General features: G+C 42.8%; 1 protein-coding gene across 1 annotated transcript in view; it reads left to right on the forward strand.

Moving 5' to 3' along the window:
• Positions 1-17,426, forward strand: part of ARHGEF4 (Rho guanine nucleotide exchange factor 4) — a 160,132-nt gene that overhangs the window by 137,898 nt on the left and 4,808 nt on the right. Inside the window, exons 7-14 of the mRNA XM_053389587.1 lie at positions 7,885-8,064; positions 8,675-8,869; positions 9,746-9,925; positions 11,522-11,754; positions 12,521-12,650; positions 13,425-13,556; positions 16,402-16,645; positions 17,155-17,232. Coding sequence (XP_053245562.1) covers positions 7,885-8,064; positions 8,675-8,869; positions 9,746-9,925; positions 11,522-11,754; positions 12,521-12,650; positions 13,425-13,556; positions 16,402-16,645; positions 17,155-17,232 — 1,372 coding nt within the window. The remainder of the gene's footprint in view (positions 1-7,884; positions 8,065-8,674; positions 8,870-9,745; positions 9,926-11,521; positions 11,755-12,520; positions 12,651-13,424; positions 13,557-16,401; positions 16,646-17,154; positions 17,233-17,426) is intronic.

Here is a 17,426-nt window from a genome sequence, read left to right on the forward strand (position 1 = left end):
ATGCTCTGTTAACTGACATTTCCAGTCCACCTTCACAGGCAGGCTCACATATAAAACATTGCAGTACTTTGAACAGGAAGTTACCAGGGCATGACTAAATGAAGCAAGGCCAGCTCTGTCCAGGTGGGGTCCTAGGTGATGTTCTAGTTTAAGCTGGCAAAAGGCAATCTAGGTCATAGAGGCTAATGGGTTGATGGTCTTGTGAAAAAATGGCCATTGGGTGGGATTGATGAAAACTGGAGTCCAACAACATCTAGAGAGTATCATGTTGGCTCTCTCTGGCCTAGTCCATACTTACAATAGGTTTTCCATCTTCTCTACTGTATGGGTGTATGTGAATGCACCTATACTCATAGCACTCATACATTATAATTTTACACTTCAAAAAGGAAATGAAGAAGTTGTTGTTACTCTCTACTAATTCTATTCCCAGAATAGCCAGAGCCTTTTGCAGCTACATTGGAAACATCTGACATTACGTATGGAGTTTGTGCTGGAGGGAGAGAGCACAAATTCCCAGCAGCTGATGGTCCTAGGCCCAGTGCATTGAGCTTGGCCTTCTGTTCATTCTTCATTGCAGCCCCAGAGAAACAGCAAACAGGATTTGGGGTGAAGTCAGACCACCAACTGTTGGGTTCTGTCAGTAACTCACAGAGATCTCCATCAAAGCTCAAATCCCAAATGCTGAATGGAGAAAAAGGAATTGGCCAGCAGGGTTAGGGGAAACAGGAACTGTTAAGCTACTGGAGCCACTTTAGGGCTAAAGGTTGCATGAAGCTGCTTAGGGCACTTTATGGCTTTTAGATGGGCTCAAACTGTTTAAGCTGATTTAAAGCTTTAGATCAGTTTAAGTTCTCTGTGTCTTAGGGTTTAAGAATTTATCAATCAAAGTCTTTTATATTGTTTTGGAAGCAAGCATGTTTATTTTGTAGCATTGCAAATCAATTAAAGCATTTTTATTACAATTACGATATCTTGATACATGTCATAATAAATAAAGTAAGGTAGCAGTCTAAGAAACAATGCAAAGCATGTAATGTATTGTTTGTGAGATAATTGTTAAAACCTTCCTTTCCAGCGACCCTCTGAGGCATATGTGGGAGCTCCCTTGTGCCCAGGGAACATTGTTTCACTGTCAGGGATATTATTTTAATTTTCATAATCATTGCTTATAAAATATTAATCTGTTACTTTAATTTGGAGGCAAATTTTAATTAATTTTCAACAGTTGCATAAAGAATCTACTGATAATCAGATGAAAGCAAAGCATTTGTGGTAGAAAGCTCAACTTCAACCTGCCTGCCAAAAGTTGGTAAAAAAAAAGAATTGGGGGGGGGGGGGAATTGGTTCACATCCAGCATGTATCCAGGAAAAGAAAGTCCCACAGTTGCAGCGTAACCTTCAAGAACACCATCTGACATGCTGTTACTGTCTGGGACCCCAGTGGGGCACAGAATGTAGAACAGGGTGGCTAACCTCTGGTCCTCCAGTTGTTGGACTCTAGCTCTCATTAGCCCGAGCCAGCATGACCAACGGTCAGAGTGAAGGGGACCTGCTGTCTAACAACATCTAGAGGACCACAGATTAACATTCCCTGGTGTACAGGATGCTTCTGTTCAGAATAGTGATGGAAAGGCTGCAGAATGGAATAAGGAGGCTCAGGCTTAAGAACTGCCTATGCTATGCAGGATTTCCACTGACAGGACTGGTTAAATGAGTCCTGTGCCATATATTGCAATTTTATTACCCCAACACACACAAAAAGTTAAATACTGAGGAAAATACCACAAGTAAAACTTTAAATATTGAGATGCCAAGTAATAATGATAACTAGGTTGGCTGGGGCTCCCCTTTAAAATAAGTTGGTAGGCTGGTGGGCCTGCTTGAGCCCCATACTACCTCCCCCCATGGAAGCTTACATATGGACATATGTCATCACTGGACAAACATTTCCACAGAAGATCAGGGGCACAAGGAGGAAACACTGCCTCTTCCCTGCCTTTGAAAAAGTTGTAGATTATTCCAGGTGTCCCAAGCACTGATGCAGTACCACTGAAGGAATATTACTCTGGTGCAGGAATTCAAGTAGCTCAGTCAGCTCTTCTTGCTAGAACCAAGTTGCTAGCAATGTATTCCTGTTATGTGTCATCTTCAAACATGATTATCTTTCTTCCCCTTCTTGACAGTTATATGAATGTGCTGGACAGTCCTGTATCTGTATCAAGGTTACATCAGTGCAAAAGGTCAACTTGGTATTTCCTCCCATTTTGAGATTGATTAGGTGTTCCTTGTTGAGTTTAGCTTTCCAGCCAACTCTTTAACGTCAACATTTGAGCTGTCAAGTCTGTCCAGAAAGGTGCTATAACCTTGCAGCTGTGCTTGGCATGCCATCCGCTTTTGCAATGTTACACTGACCCAGCTGTCATAGCTGTTGGCACACTCCAGACTATGTCTTGGCTCGGCAACTCTTAGGTGTGGTAAGTGAATCCCTACTGAGAATCTACCATAACTGGAGTTCAAAATCTATCAGAGGAAGTCTTGCTCCATCAGAAAAGAAAGGTGGAAGTTCAACTATTTGAGTATTCAAGCGTGCTCTGAAGAGCATGCACTTATTTGAAATACATTTATTTTGCAGGGTGCAATGGTAGCTTTGGGGGCAATGGCCACTTTTGCTTTTGGGGCACACACACCCTCCCCAAATTTATAGATGGTGTGGATAATGTAAGCAGATGCAAAGGAGGACAGCGCTCCTGCACCTTTAATTGCTGGGTGGTGGAGAGAATTTCTGCTGAAACTCTATTTTACAGAACTGTTAGAGGTGCAGGAGCTCCGCCCTCTTTAGCATCTGGCCACCCTAGTTGTGCTTGACTGACCTGCAAATCCATTTGTGAGGAAGCATTCTGGTATGTCGCAGGTCCCCTGGATTTCTGGGGACCCCAGCATGCCCCAGGGAAGAGGGAGATGGGTTCCATTGCAGTGTGCCTGGGATCTGTCTTGCCTTGCTGCTCCCAGCTGGAACCTGGGTGGCATTGCCCCTAGAAGCCAATGAGGGGCTGTGGCTGGGGGCCTGGTTTGGACCAGAGTGAAGACTCTGCTTTGTCTGATCTGACCCCAGGAAATAAACAAAGGTATGTCCAGGAATATCCTCAGCCTCATTGCCAGCATCCCCACCCATCCCACCCTCTTATGTAGTTGATTATACATAATTTTTGGGAGGAGTTCTTGGGATGACTTGTGCAGAATATGGCTGTGCATATGGGTCAGTCTCTGGTTAACAATGACCTGTGAGGGTTTTGCCTTCCCCATTATATGGCTTATTTTGTTACAACTTTGCTCTGTTTGGGGAGGCATTGGGCAGGGTCCATAGCCGGGTTAAGCAGGGGATGGGCACCCTGCTTCTTGCTGGAGGGGGGATTCCACAGTGTCTTGGGGTGGTGCTTATCAGCTGTAGCCGCAGCTCTGGGGGCTGTAGGGCCCCAGTGCCCCCAAGTTGTCTGAGGGGCTCTCAGCATATGGGTTCACAATGTGGCAAGCCCAAAACATCGGACCAACTTCCCATTGGAAGGCCAAGTAATTGGGCTAGGTTGGAGACATCGGCCAGCTGATGGGCTATTCGATGACAACACCCTTGCCCTATGCCATGCTAAATGGAGGGCTCTCTAACCAAAGCTGTGGCCTTTGTTAAACCCACCCACATTTCTGAGCAGTTTATTGCTCTAGGACCCTATGCCTTAGCTGTACACAGGCTCACAAACAGTATATCCTTGCTGAACAACTGCTGTATACATAGCATTTTATGCACCTGGTAGAAATATGTGTGATTTTTTTTCCAGATCTTGTGATAAAATATCTTCAGCATTATAGGTGCTGGGTTATTACAGAAGTATTTTAACACAACCAAAGAGCTAAAAGATTAGCACGATGACTATTTCCTAAAATAGCCTTAATCCACAATTTATAAACTGCAGATGAAAGATCTGCACCCACCAAATGTACATATATCTGTTGCCTAGTGCTTCCGCTGCTGCATGCCAACTTAGAAGGCAATTATGCAGAGGTGAACCACTTTAGACAAATAAGAGCTGAATGGTTATGATGAGGATGTGCACAGAGATGTATAGTTTGGCAATGTGTATTACTATGCATAGGGATAAATTGCTTCCTTTCAGTGGTAATTACTTTAACCTGGATTGGCTGCGGCTGTTTTGCCTCCCTCTTGGCAATATTTGTTCTGCTCCCGACTCAGAGGCTCTAGTGCAACAAATTCCACTATATCTTTTTTTTGTACAGTATACACTTTCTGACATCAAACAATAAACACAAGACTAGAAGACTCTGTAGGGTTTCATCTGTATTTTTTAAGGAGAAGCAAACAGATTGCAGCAGGGCTTTGCTGCAGATACTTAACAACAGCTGCTGATGTGTAAAAATGCTAATGAGCTCTAGCAGCACCTGTGGTACAGTCAATATATCTAGCTTCAGCTATGGGTCTTGCATTTGGGCAGCAAGCATGTTTCTAGCAAGCCAAAAAGCCTGGTGTAAAGAAGCCTTTTAAATTTTATACCACAGCAAACTGTGGTGAGATTGGGGCAGGGACCTTTTTAGTATCCTCCAGCTTTGGGCACCAGGAATGATAAATAATATTTAGGCCTAGCTATCATTAAAACAGTAAATCTGTGGCTTGACCATAGCACTTCAGGCTGCAGATTGGGGTTTGCACAGCTTTGTAAATTGCTTAGAGGTTCTGTTAATCAAGCAGCATATATTTTTTTCTAAATAAATCTCAATGCTCCTCCATATGCTCCCCTGACTGGAAATAAGAGTAAAATCTGCACATGGAAACTAGACATCAATGACAAGCCTAAACTAGAACCCATCTGTTTGATGTGCTAATGAAAACCAAGATGATACAGTAGCTAGAGAGCTTGACTTAAGTAAGGGAGACCTGGGTTCAAATTCCTACTTGGTCATGAAGCTCACTGAGTGAGTTAGTCACCAGCTCTCTGCCTCACCTACGCCATGGTGTGTCCAAATGTGTTATTTTACATATAATCTGGCTTATGTAGAATGCAAAGAGGCATTTCAGGCAGATGATAGTATATGTCATATTGGAAGATTAGCAAGTAAATGAACCTTGATGTTGTGGCTGATGTTACTAGATAAGGGGATAGAGTTGGTTTCTGGGTTTGTTGCAGAGTTTGGTGCTTGTGTTTGTGTAGCTCTTACGTGTCCTGTTGTTGGTGAGCAGCTGTTCTAGTTTAGGGGACTGTCTGAAAACAAGGAGGGGCCTACCATTCTAAGACCTCAAAGAAGGAAGTATCCAACATGGGACCATAGATCACTGATGCACAATGTTGGAGTGGCTTTGGAGTTGTAAACTAGATGAGTGCTTCTATTGGACCATAACAGCATAGCATTTATTCTTCTTTTAAACAAATAGTAAGAAGACTTTTGAATAGTGCCTGCATTGTGGGCATGAGTATGCCATTGTTCACTGCTGATGACTGGTACCATGACATTCTCATGACCTCTGCCTCTATGATACTCACAATTCTAGCAAGAGCAAATTGTGACTTACGTGCAGGAAGTGGTAATGTGCTTTGGATTCTTCTTGCAACAGAAACATTTTGGGAAAACATATTTGGATTCTCTATAACAAATGGGTAGCAACTGCACTCTCCTTGCAAAATAAATTGCTTGGAAAGTTCGTCTTAAATTGTGGTGCCCAGAACTGGACACAGTATTCCAGGTTTGGTCTGACCAAGGCGGAAAAGAATGGTACTATTACTTTCCTTGATCTGAACACTATACTTCTGTTGATGCAGCCTAGAATAGCAATAGCCATTTTTTTGCTGCTGCATCACACTGTTGGCTCATGTTAAGCTTGTGGTCCACCAAGACCCCTGGATCCTTTTCACATGTACTGCTAGTATGCCAGGTGTCCCCCATCACGCTGAATCACTTTGCTTTATTTTATACCTTTCTATATTCCCCATTCAACAAAAATCCCCTGAGTGGCTCACAGTTTGTAAAGTACATTTTATGAAGTATTCATAAGAGGCAGTGAAATGAGTGTAACCTTATATATAGTTTATCTCCATCTGTTGCCTCTGCTTTAAAATATGTGTTTGTGTGTGTTTTCTTAGCTTCATCTGTGTTTGATGAAGCTCAAGTTCGGTTTGCAAAGATATAATTAGCTCACTGCATAGCAATATGATTGCAACGCAAAGCAGTCTTTCTGCAGCACATTCCTATTACCCTTGCTAAGTGAAGCATGAGAATGAAGCAGAGCAAATGACACCATCAGCTTCACTAGATAATTGCGAACCCCAACCTCATGCTTGGCAAAAAGCTTATCCACATTTAAAAGTTAACATGACTCCCATGCAGAATGAAATTACCTGCCTGATTGTGTAGATGAATGCTCCTCATTCTGCTGGTCATAACTTTCTGTGGTGCTCTTTGCCATAATATTTAACCGTATCGCAATATTATATTATGGAACAAAATTAATAGCCTTAACTCCTATGTGTGTTTAGTTTACTCAGAAGTAAATCCATTGCTGTTCCAGCATCCTAATTCCCAGAGAGGTATGCTTAAAACTGCAGTCTTAGGACACAGTAGCACTTATTTCTGAGTAATCATGCATAGGATTTAGGGCCAGCCCAGGAAGCTTTTGGGTGGGGTAAAACAGAAAAGGCCATCCCTGCCTCCTCCTCCTCCTCCTCTGCCTGCCAGCAGCCACATACCCACTGCCATCCTGCTGCCACCTGGTGGTGGGCACATGGCAGACGGGCATGCAGCAGTGGGTGCATGGTGGAATAAGAGGTAGCCCACAAATGCAGGAGGCAGATCTGCCACCCCTTGCAGCTGTCCAGAGCCTGCCACCTTGAGGCCACTGTCTCATCTCACCTCTTGGGCAGGTGGGCCCTGATAGGATTTGGTCTGCAACAAGTGAAAAAGCTCTGTCATGGAAAAGAGGCATTTAACTGCAACTACTGGTAGCCTTTGAGTCCAACAGATGGGAATATGGAGAGAGAGAGAGAGAGAGAGAGAGAGAGAGAGAGAGAGGGAAAGAATGGTTAAATCTGTGGTGTTATATTAGTTAATAAGTAAATTTAGGGAAGAATAATCAACCAGACAGATTAAGCTAAACAGTTATTTGTAAAGATAAATGGAACATGAAAGGAGGGCTTGGCCCTTACTGATGGGCACCTTGTCACACAGAATAACTTTGAAATCCAATGCAGACTCTCTCCAGATGACTCCTGATGCAGGAGAGAAGGAATGCAAACTTAAAGTAAGAATATATCACCCAGATTTTTACATAAAGCTATGGCACACCAAGTCCTTCTGTAGCACAAGCTCAGTAGTAGAAATAAATGAGGCTGCCAGGTTAACGTAGTTGTGTTTGATGTAGTGTGTGTGTGTGCGCGTGTGCATGTGCACACACTTATGAGCATAACCCCTCCATCTTATCAATTATATGCTAAAACACCTGGATTGATTCTAGGCCATCTGCTTCAGCTATTTATGCAGATCCTAGGGCACTAAGAGCATAGTCTGTGACTGTAGCTATACACTACATACCCAGATTCCCAGCTCAAATCTCAGAATATCCAGTCATAGAATTATAGACATAGAGTTGGAAGGGACCATGAGGGTCATTTAGTCCAACCCCCTGCAATGCAGGACTTTCCCCCCAAAATGGTGTTTGAACCCACAACTCTGAGATTAAGAGCCTCATGCTTTACCAACTGAGCTACCCCAGAGTCTTGGACTTTCAACTGCACTGAACCAACACCCTTTTCCTCTTGGATGACAAGAGCTGAGCATCTCCTACCAAAGATCAGTTTGTGAAAATACTTACTTTCTCTGTTCCAGCTCATCAGTGATGGTGGTGTGGTCTACGCCGAAGCACTCTGGGATCATGTCACCATGGATGACCAAGAGCTGGGCTTCAAGGCTGGTGATGTCATTGAAGTAATGGATGCAACTAACAAAGAATGGTGGTGGGGCAGAATAATGGACAGCGAGGGCTGGTTCCCAGCCAGCTTCGTACGGGTAAGAACTATTCACTGTTTTTAAAAATTCATTCATTAACAGCAAACTCTTTCAAGAAAGGGGTCATTTTGAGAAGAGAAGCACTTTTCCTGTAGCTTCAGTAACTTCTAGCAGTTGACACATTTTTAATATGATTTAGTGATCAGTAGCAGCCACTGGGTATGTGGACAGATGGGAGTTTTTTGCTACCTTAAATTTGGGCTCCTCCACCCTTCCATTTGTCCCATGTTTTTTTCTGCTTGTCCTATACTTTCTAGGCACAGGTCCAAGAGGTTTTTCTTTCGTCCCACTGCTTTCTCCAGGAAAACCCACTTTTTGCTGCTGAATTGGCTTTTGGGTGCTTGGTTGTGGATTTTTTGTGGGAATTGTATTTTTATGTTTTATTATTATTGAATCTGTATCTTAAATAGTTGTTCTGTAAGTAGCCTTGGGAGATGGAACAGAATTTAAGGCCAGATTCATATTCCAAGTCTAGGAGTCACAAACTAGTTGGAACACTTGCAGTAAGCTCCGCCTTCCAGAATGTTCTTCTCCCATATTTTGTCCTAAGCAATAAGTTGTTGTCCTGCCTTTGCTTCTATATGATGGGAATATTCCTGTTTTGAAACAGCTCCGAGTGAACCAGGATGAACCGATGGAAGACTATCCTTTGAAGTTAGAAGATGGCAGGGAGGACGACTCAAGAAATGCTGCCCACCGTTATGGAGTGGGGCAAACAACTAAGGACCAAATGAGAACCAATGTTATCAATGAAATCCTAAGCACGGAAAGAGATTACATCAAGCACCTGAAGGACATATGTGAGGTAACAAGTCACACAGATAAAAGAAGTCCAGAAGCTAAATTTTAGAAATATGTTTGAAATATGGAACTCTATAGGAGTTCCTTGAAAACCTTGATTTCATCGAGTTAAACATGACATGGTTGCTCTAAACGTGGTGTCCTCTAGATGTTGTTGGATGACAACTCCCTCCATCCCGAGACATTGGACGTGGTGATGAGAGTTGAGTCCAACATCTGGATAGCACCAGCCTTAGGAAGGTGATCTACTTCAGTGGAAATGGTTTTAGTCAGACTCGAGCAGCAAGTTCCTTCAAAAGGTCCATATAGAATTCCTAACAACTGTAGTCTTTTATTCTACTATTGAATCATATATTTTTCCACTTACAACATTAGAACATTATTGTCCAGCATAACCTTTGGTCACAGAGGAGAAAGTGAAGTGTCACTAAAATGCACACATTTGCCTTTTGACTTGGGTGTCACAAGACATTAAGTTTTAGCAGCTTCTAGGAAAATCATAAAATGCAAATGGAGCATTTTTGTACATCTTTCTGAGTTCCTTAAAACTGTAGAGTGTTTCTTCTGCATGTCACCCCAGAAGCAGCTTAGCTTTACTTCACTGGAGAATTCTGCGATGTCTGCCTCTAGTGCTGCATTTCAAAATAGAGGCATTATCCTTTGCACTGGTTGCCTGAATATTGCATGCAGACATCAGAAGTATTTTTGTTTCTGCAGTAATCATCATTTTCATAGCAGGTCCATAATCTCTGAGGTGCTTTAGCACCATCAGATTGCTCCATCAAGCTGTTAAACGTATTGCCAAGGATGAGCTGGGCTTCAGTTCTCTTTGGTTTTGTTTCCCAAGAAACCTGAATCATAAAACAGTACTTGTTTACAGGGCTATATAAAACAATGCCGTAAAAGAGCAGACATGTTCACAGAGGAGCAGCTGAAGACAATCTTTGGGAATATTGAAGACATCTACAAGTGCCAGAAAAAATTTGTTAAAGCACTGGAGAAGAAATTCAACAAAGATTACCCACACCTCAGTGAGGTGGGCTGCTGCTTCTTAGAATATGTAAGTTGACAGCTGAATTATGTGGGAAAGTATTGACATTATTCCTGTTATTGTGACTACAGAGATGGTGATTACATTTGAACATTAGGCTTGGGAAAGGGAGGGAGTTGAGGGACGTAAGTGGGTCTAGGATTAGAGTTTACCTGGACATGTTTTGTTTATAAAATTGCTGCGCCACCCTTAGAACAATAGTTGTTACTACCTTAGTTGGACAAGCTGGATCAGTGCTTAGTTGTCCCTGGCAGATCTACTTTTGACTTTATCTCTTTTCAAACTGATCCCTTTCCCCACAATTTAATCTCACTACAGGGCTTCTCTTGTTCTGTTTCATGTGCCTCTTCTGCCTATAGCCAGCCTCTGGATATTTCACTTCCATTTAGTTATTGCCTCCCTCCCTCCTCTTTTTTTGTGCTTTTAAAAGAACACCTTGTTCCCCGTGTTCTTCCTTCCTTCACCTGTTCTGTTTGTGATCTTTGAAGCAGGGATCCTTTCTATCATTGTTTTTCCAAGTAAAAAGCTATATTTTTATAGATCAGAAATGTAATAGTATAAATGTTGACTTATATGAAATGTGACTGAATCAAATCTGGGATGTGGCCCTAATGGATGAAATCACTGAAAAACTAGGTGAACGAAGAATAAAGAAAGAGACACTTTCCAGTAGGTGTCTCTTTGACCTTATTGCATACGCATATACAAAAGAGCATGCCTGTCGACCACCAGCAATTCACAGCAAATCATGGACTTCTCTCTACCACCTCTCAGTAGGCTGACTTTCAAACTATTTGTTGGCATCCATTTGTCTTGAGAGACAATGGAGTGTGCCTCCGGGGGTGAAGTCAAACGGCAGCGTTTGCAGCACCGAAGTGACATCCCCGGGGCACAAGCCTTGTCAGTATGTATGGAGGGCCTGGGCTACCCAGGCGACACAGACCCCCTTCTCGGCCTCACTAATGTTGTCCAAAGCAAAACAGAGCAATCCATCTGGCCCCAGCTGGGCTGCAGGAGTTTCTGGAAGGAGGGGTACAAGGCACCACCCAACTGTCTTGGGGACTCCTTTCTGGATTTGTGTAGGGCTTAAGCCTTAGCCTTTTCTTCTCCTGAAGATATCCCACAAGGCAGCGGAGGTTTAGGATCAAAGTTTTCTTCTCCTAAATTGGCTACCTTCCCAGGTCAGCGAGCCCCACCTGCTCTTTCAAATTACAGTGGTACCTCGGGTTACATACGCTTCAGGTTACAGACGCTTCAGATTACAGACTCCGCTAACCCAGAAATAGTACCTCGGGATAAGAACTTTGCTTTAGGATGAGAACAGAAATCATGCAGCGGGAGGCCCCATTAGCTAAAGTGGTACCTCAGGTTAAGAACAGTTTCAGGTTAAGAACGGACCTCCAGAACGAATTAAGTTCTTACCCTGAGGTTTCTGTTTCTCTTGTATGAATCTGTTCTTCCATGGGAGGATGGGGGGAGAACTTATTGAATTTTATTGTTCTGTATAACACCCATGAAAGATAAATAAACAGTTAAAATAATAAATGTACTACTACTAGTAGTATTAGTAGTAATAATAAGATATATTTTTTGCTTCCAATTTAGCAAAACGAGTTCCAGATCTATTCTGAGTACTGCAATAATCACCCCAATGCCTGCATGGAGCTTTCTCGACTCACCAAAGTGAGCAAGTATGTTTATTTCTTCGAAGCATGTCGCCTGCTTCAGAAGATGATCGACATCTCTCTGGATGGCTTCCTCCTGACTCCCGTGCAGAAAATTTGCAAGTACCCCCTGCAGCTTGCAGAACTGCTGAAGTATACCAACCCACAACACAGGTACGGAGGATTACAGAGGGGCAGGGAGGATACATATGCTGTCTCAGATGCAGCCATCTTAGTTTGTTCTTTCTTTTGATACTTGTAAAAATTAGTCGGTAGTAACTTGAGCAGGCCTTTCTTTATGGTTTTGTCTAGGTCCCATTTTGTTTTTGTGACCTTCCAGTGATCAAATAGGCTTTTTCTCTGGAACGTGCAAACGGTCAGTTTCTGCAGCTAATGCCCATCCAGGGGATGGCGGTTTTGCTGATGCAACAAAGCTTAAGCAGGTCTGATGCTGGTTATGGAAGCTGCTTCCTCCAGATACTGAGGATGTGCCTGTAATTCCTACTGCTGGTGCCCTGAACAGCAAGTAAAGTATAAGAAAGGGCAGTGATGTATGTTGTGTGGCATATTATGTGAGGGGGGAGAATTCCAAGTGGACACCACTCCAGGTCCTGTACAGAGAAGCACGGGAGTGCAATCACAGCAGTTGCTAGCTTCACAGTTATTTATACTGCTGAAGTGTTTCGCAGGCATCAGCAAACCAAGTCACAAGTTGTAACTCTTCTATATTATCTCCGCACCGCAGATAGGGAAACTATTAAAGCTCGAGCAATTACATCAGATGTACTTCAAGTCAGGGGTAGAGCTCCTGGCTGTTCTTTTTTCTTTTTAACCCCACAATTTGCTTGCTAGTTTCTTACGCTTTGGGGAAGAGGGCCATTCCCTTTGCATTGTGGCTGCTTCGTGTTGACATCTCTAATGGAATCCATTTAAAACCTAGGGATTTTAAGGACGTCGAAGCCGCTTTGAATGCCATGAAGAACGTAGCACGACTCATCAATGAGAGGAAGAGGCGTTTGGAAAACATAGACAAAATTGCTCAGTGGCAAAGTTCAATAGAGGACTGGGAGGTAAAGAAATGTTCTTACAGATTCTGCCAGTGATCGTGATGTGACTGGAAACCTCAAAAGTTAAGCGTGATGTTTAACTTTTGAGGTTTCCGGTCACATCAGGAGTCAATGGTGCTTGCTCCTCGCTTCCCTCCATGGGCAGTGAGGAGGTTCAGGCAGGGGAAAACCAAGATTTATGAGGCAAAAAACCTGGCAACATTCCCCAGTGGGTTCTGGGGAGCTCACTGCATCCCGCTGTGCCACAGAAGCCGTGTCTGCCAACAACAATGTATTTGAAGGACCACACCGTGAAATAGATTGTTTATTTACAAGATGTAATGGAGGTGCTGCTTGTAAGATGAAAAAAAAAGCCAGCTAGAAGAACGGTTTAACAGCAAGTGAAGGATGTCAACTGGACTCTAAATAGGATGTAGCTAAATAATGATGCAGCTATGCGAGGAAATGATGGTGATCATATGTTTGTATTAAATTAAATGAATTTGGTTTGATTTGTAATAATTTGGGAAATTAATAAAAATAATTTGAAAAAGTAAAAAAAAAATATCTAATTTTCTTGTGTTTGGCCTACTGGCACTAACTGCTTTTATGTGTGTGTTTTGAGCTTTAATAGGGAAATATCTGGGAGTGCAAGGCTAGGAAGATGGTTACTTTTTTAAAAAAACAACACCACCGTCCTGTTTGGCCCCAGAGTATCTCCACAATAGGCTGCTATATCTTACTTGTCAGCTTCTTTTGAGAAAGAAAATGACATGTCTCTTGTGTTGTGAGTGACAGGGTGAAGATGTCCTTGTGAAGAGTTCTGAACTTATCTACTCTGGGGAATTAACCAAAATTTCCCAGCCTCAAGCAAAGAGCCATCAAAGAATGTTCTTCCTCTTTGATCACCAGCTTGTCTGCTGCAAGAAGGTAAGCTAAGCAAGCTGTGTCCACTTCTGCCTCTGCCAGTTAACACTCTCCACCGATAGTGGAATTCCCCACTGCTTTTCATTGTTTGGCACTCAAGCATTGCATTAAAGAACATCCCAGTGTGTCAGGCTGATAGCATTAATCTAAACGTCACTACTCATATAAATCAAGGAAAGGGTTTCCTACTGCAGACCTGCCTTCCCTGCCATCGTTTCTTCCATGCTAGTCTGCTGTGAATTTCTCTACCAACAGTTAATGAAATAGCCTTGCTGTGGACTGCTCTCCTGCGGCGCTGGAGGAGAGTGAGGCATTTAGCTTTTGCAAGATCAAAATACGGCAGCTGAAAATGCTATCAAATTAAATCCATCAGAAAGTGCCACCCACGTTCTTTCTAAGCATCAGGGCAATTTCTATGGTTGTATTGAATAGATAAGAGTCTAACAATGTTTCCACCTGCGTATATAAACGCTCATGTCATTCATTAAGATGCATGCCTGAGTAGAAATCTTACAAAGCCAAGCCCAGGAGGTGGGATGAGGAAAAGGTCACATCCTGCTTGGAGGCTTCCCATGGGTATTTGACTGGCCACTGTGAAAACAGAATATTGGACCAGATAGGCCTTTGGTCTGACTCAGCAGGACTCTTACATTCTCGTTTCCTTCAGTAATATGAGGCATCATAATCCTTGCAACAGAAGTGATGGGTTTTATCCTATCTGTGTCCTCTATTATTATGATTATACTAAGTCTTTGATATGACTACAATTAATAGGATGGTGCAGTTACAATATTCACGTTGGTGTCTGTGCATCACATAAGATACAGTCTCCTGGTTAGGGGGAAATATGTTGAAGAATCTGCCCATTTGTTCATAGAACATGCACTCTGGCTGCAAGATCACCAAAAGGATATATATCTTAGGGGAACATTTCAACAGATGCAAGTGTATGCACCACATCTTACCAGTTGCCATGGAAATTTTGAATGCTGTAAAAATACTTAAAGAGCAAAGAGCCCGTACCGTATGTGGCCTTGAGAGAGCTGGCAGCTTCTCTTGATACATTCCACATGGATTCATTGAACCGAATAAACATTTTTCAGAACTGCACAATATTCTTGCAGGGTATGAAACATTCTGCAGCACAACTGAATAATTTGTTTGTGTGGCTGTAGCAAAGTACCTAACATCAGTCTATCTCTGTAAAAAGGACATGTAATGGGAGAGCAGCCCCCTAACTTTTCAGATTGTCTGTTTTATCTGCCATACTGCCACACAAAATGATAATGACTTCCTATATAAATCTTACGATGTAAACTGATGATATTGTAGGTAGGCTGTGGAGTGACATTTGTGAGCATCTGGTTTGGGTAAGGGCTCCAGAAATCATGTCAGGAGTTAGGTAATCATTTCCACATAAAATTATGTACCTTGGGAGGTGAACAAAAGGCTTTATTTAAAAAGGGTTCTGATTGGGGAGAAGACCCCCCCCAAACTTTAACCCTAGTTTCCATGTAAATTAGTACAGTGGTACTTCGGGTTAAGTACTTAATTCGTTCCAGGAGGTCCGTTCTTAACCTGAAACTGTTCTTAACCTGAAGCACCACTTTAGCTAATGGGGCCTCCTGCTGCTGTCGTGCTGCCGGAGCAAAGTTCTGAACCTGAGGTACTATTTCTGGGTTAGCGGAGTCTGTAACCTGAAGCGTATGTAACCTGAAGCATATGTAACCCGAGGTACCACTGTATTGGTTTCAGTTATGCATCTTATAATTTAAATGAAAGGTGTCTGAAATAGGGCACTTTGAGGTGTCTGATTTGGGTAAGCCCCACTAAAATTGTGCCAGGTTTTATGTTTTAGCTGTCAGAACACATTTCTGCACAAAATGGCACAGGACCATTTCCAACCATGTGTGTTATAATGTAATCAAGAGGTACTTTGAGTTTCTTGAAGGATGATGCCCTACAGCCTAAAGGTCCCTAGGCTGTTCAATATGACTTAAATTTCTTGAGTATATGTACAAAAGCCCACCTCTTGCCATGCTTGGGAGAATGGAAATACACAGTGGGCTTTTGATCTTAAGTACAATCACTCAGTAAGTTAGTAACCTAAAAAATAATGTGTATAATATTGTTTGTACAACCAGAAGAAATTCTTGTGCAACTATTATATTCCATTTAATGAGTGCAAACCTACCATACATTCTCCAAGCAATTAAAAACTACCAAGACTTCCTAGGGCAGTATCACAACTTTCCTTGTTGTATTAGTAGTGACATTAGAAACCCTTACTCTCTTATGTTACAAGAGCCTGGACAGTAGCAGCTGATTTTTACACTCCTCTATCTTATTTCGTAATGTGCCAGGGAAGATTCAGGTGTAGGTTTTCTTTTGTGTTGCGTTTGGTGACTTTTGTGAGTTCCCCCAACCCTGTGTTGGAATACACCTCTTTGAATTGCTGTTCCCACAAACAAAGGGAGGGAAACTTAATATAAATCCTGAAAATATATAACTGTAGATGAACCTCCATGCTGGAAAAATACCCACAAAGGCTACATTGTACCTCCACTTTCTGAAGCAGAATATGCCTCTCTCAATGCTAGTTGCTGGAATCGTATCTGAGGAGAGGGCTGTTGGGCTCAAATCCTGCCTTAGGGCTTCTAATGGGCAACTGGTTGGCCACTGTGAGAAACCAGTTGTTAGGCTAGCTGGGCCATTGGCCTGATTGGCTTTTCTGATGTTCTGACATATATTTTGCACATGGTAGCCCATGTATATTTCTGTCTTGAGTATTTGTGCACCAGGAGACTCTGAGAAGCCAAGTGGAACAGGACTATATTTTGCCTCTTAGGATCTCTTGCGACGTGATATCCTGTACTATAAGAGTCGAATTGGCATGGATAACATGGAGATTCTGGATGTGGAAGATGGGAAAGACAAGGACTTCAACATCACCATTAAAAACGCATTCAAGTTGCACTGCAGGGACACTGAAGAAGTCCACTTATTCTGTGCAAAAAAGCCAGAGCAGAAGCAGCGTTGGCTCAAGGCCTTTGAGAATGAAAGGAAGCAGGTTCAGCTTGACCAGGAAACCGGTATGCAACAGTTGCTGGGGTTGCTGCTTAAGGCATTGTGCAGCCATTAAGCAGAGAAAACCCTTTCCCCAGAAGATTCTCACCTGCGCCACCTGAGCTGCATGTCAAACTTTTGAAATACTCTAATTTCCCTACGGATGTAACAAACGAAACATTGCCTAGGGTCTTAGAGGGCCCTCCTATGTAATTTTTCTGTCTGGTGGATGCACTGGTCCACTAGCTGCGCCAAAGCATCTCCTGAGTCAGGGGTGGGGAGCCCTTTTCAGCCCAAGGGCTTCCTTCCCCCTTAGAGAAACTTCCAGTGGTGGGTGGGGCGAAAGGGAAAAGTGGCCAGAGCAGCGGGGCTGATTTCAAAGTCATTGTGCGCAGAATCAAGCTGCTAGTGTAATTTTTGCTTCTTGGGATTTTGCACTTGACTGCCCCCCCCCACCTTGGTTGCTGTGCGTGTGTTTCTATGACGCACCTTGCAAAGGCACAGCTGAGCTAATGAGCTTTGTTTCATCTTCTAGGTTTTTCCATTACTGAGGTGCAGAAGAAACAAGCCATGCTTAATGCCAGCAAACTGAACCAGAGTGGAAAACCAAAAGGCAAGTCAGGATAGTTATCCTTTCTTTTTATCTCTCCCCCCAATAGGAGAATTATCCCAAGTTCTAGTATTAGGAGGGGAGACACTTTTTCTCTTTTCACACCATGCATTTCAGAGCACCCTGAACACATGGAGCTGCCTTTATCCCTGCCAAGGAGATCCAGGATACAGGGCAATATACAAGAACCTGCTCTT

The sequence above is a fragment of the Podarcis raffonei genome, chromosome 5 (assembly GCF_027172205.1).
Source record: "Podarcis raffonei isolate rPodRaf1 chromosome 5, rPodRaf1.pri, whole genome shotgun sequence".
Taxonomy (NCBI): domain Eukaryota; kingdom Metazoa; phylum Chordata; class Lepidosauria; order Squamata; family Lacertidae; genus Podarcis; species Podarcis raffonei.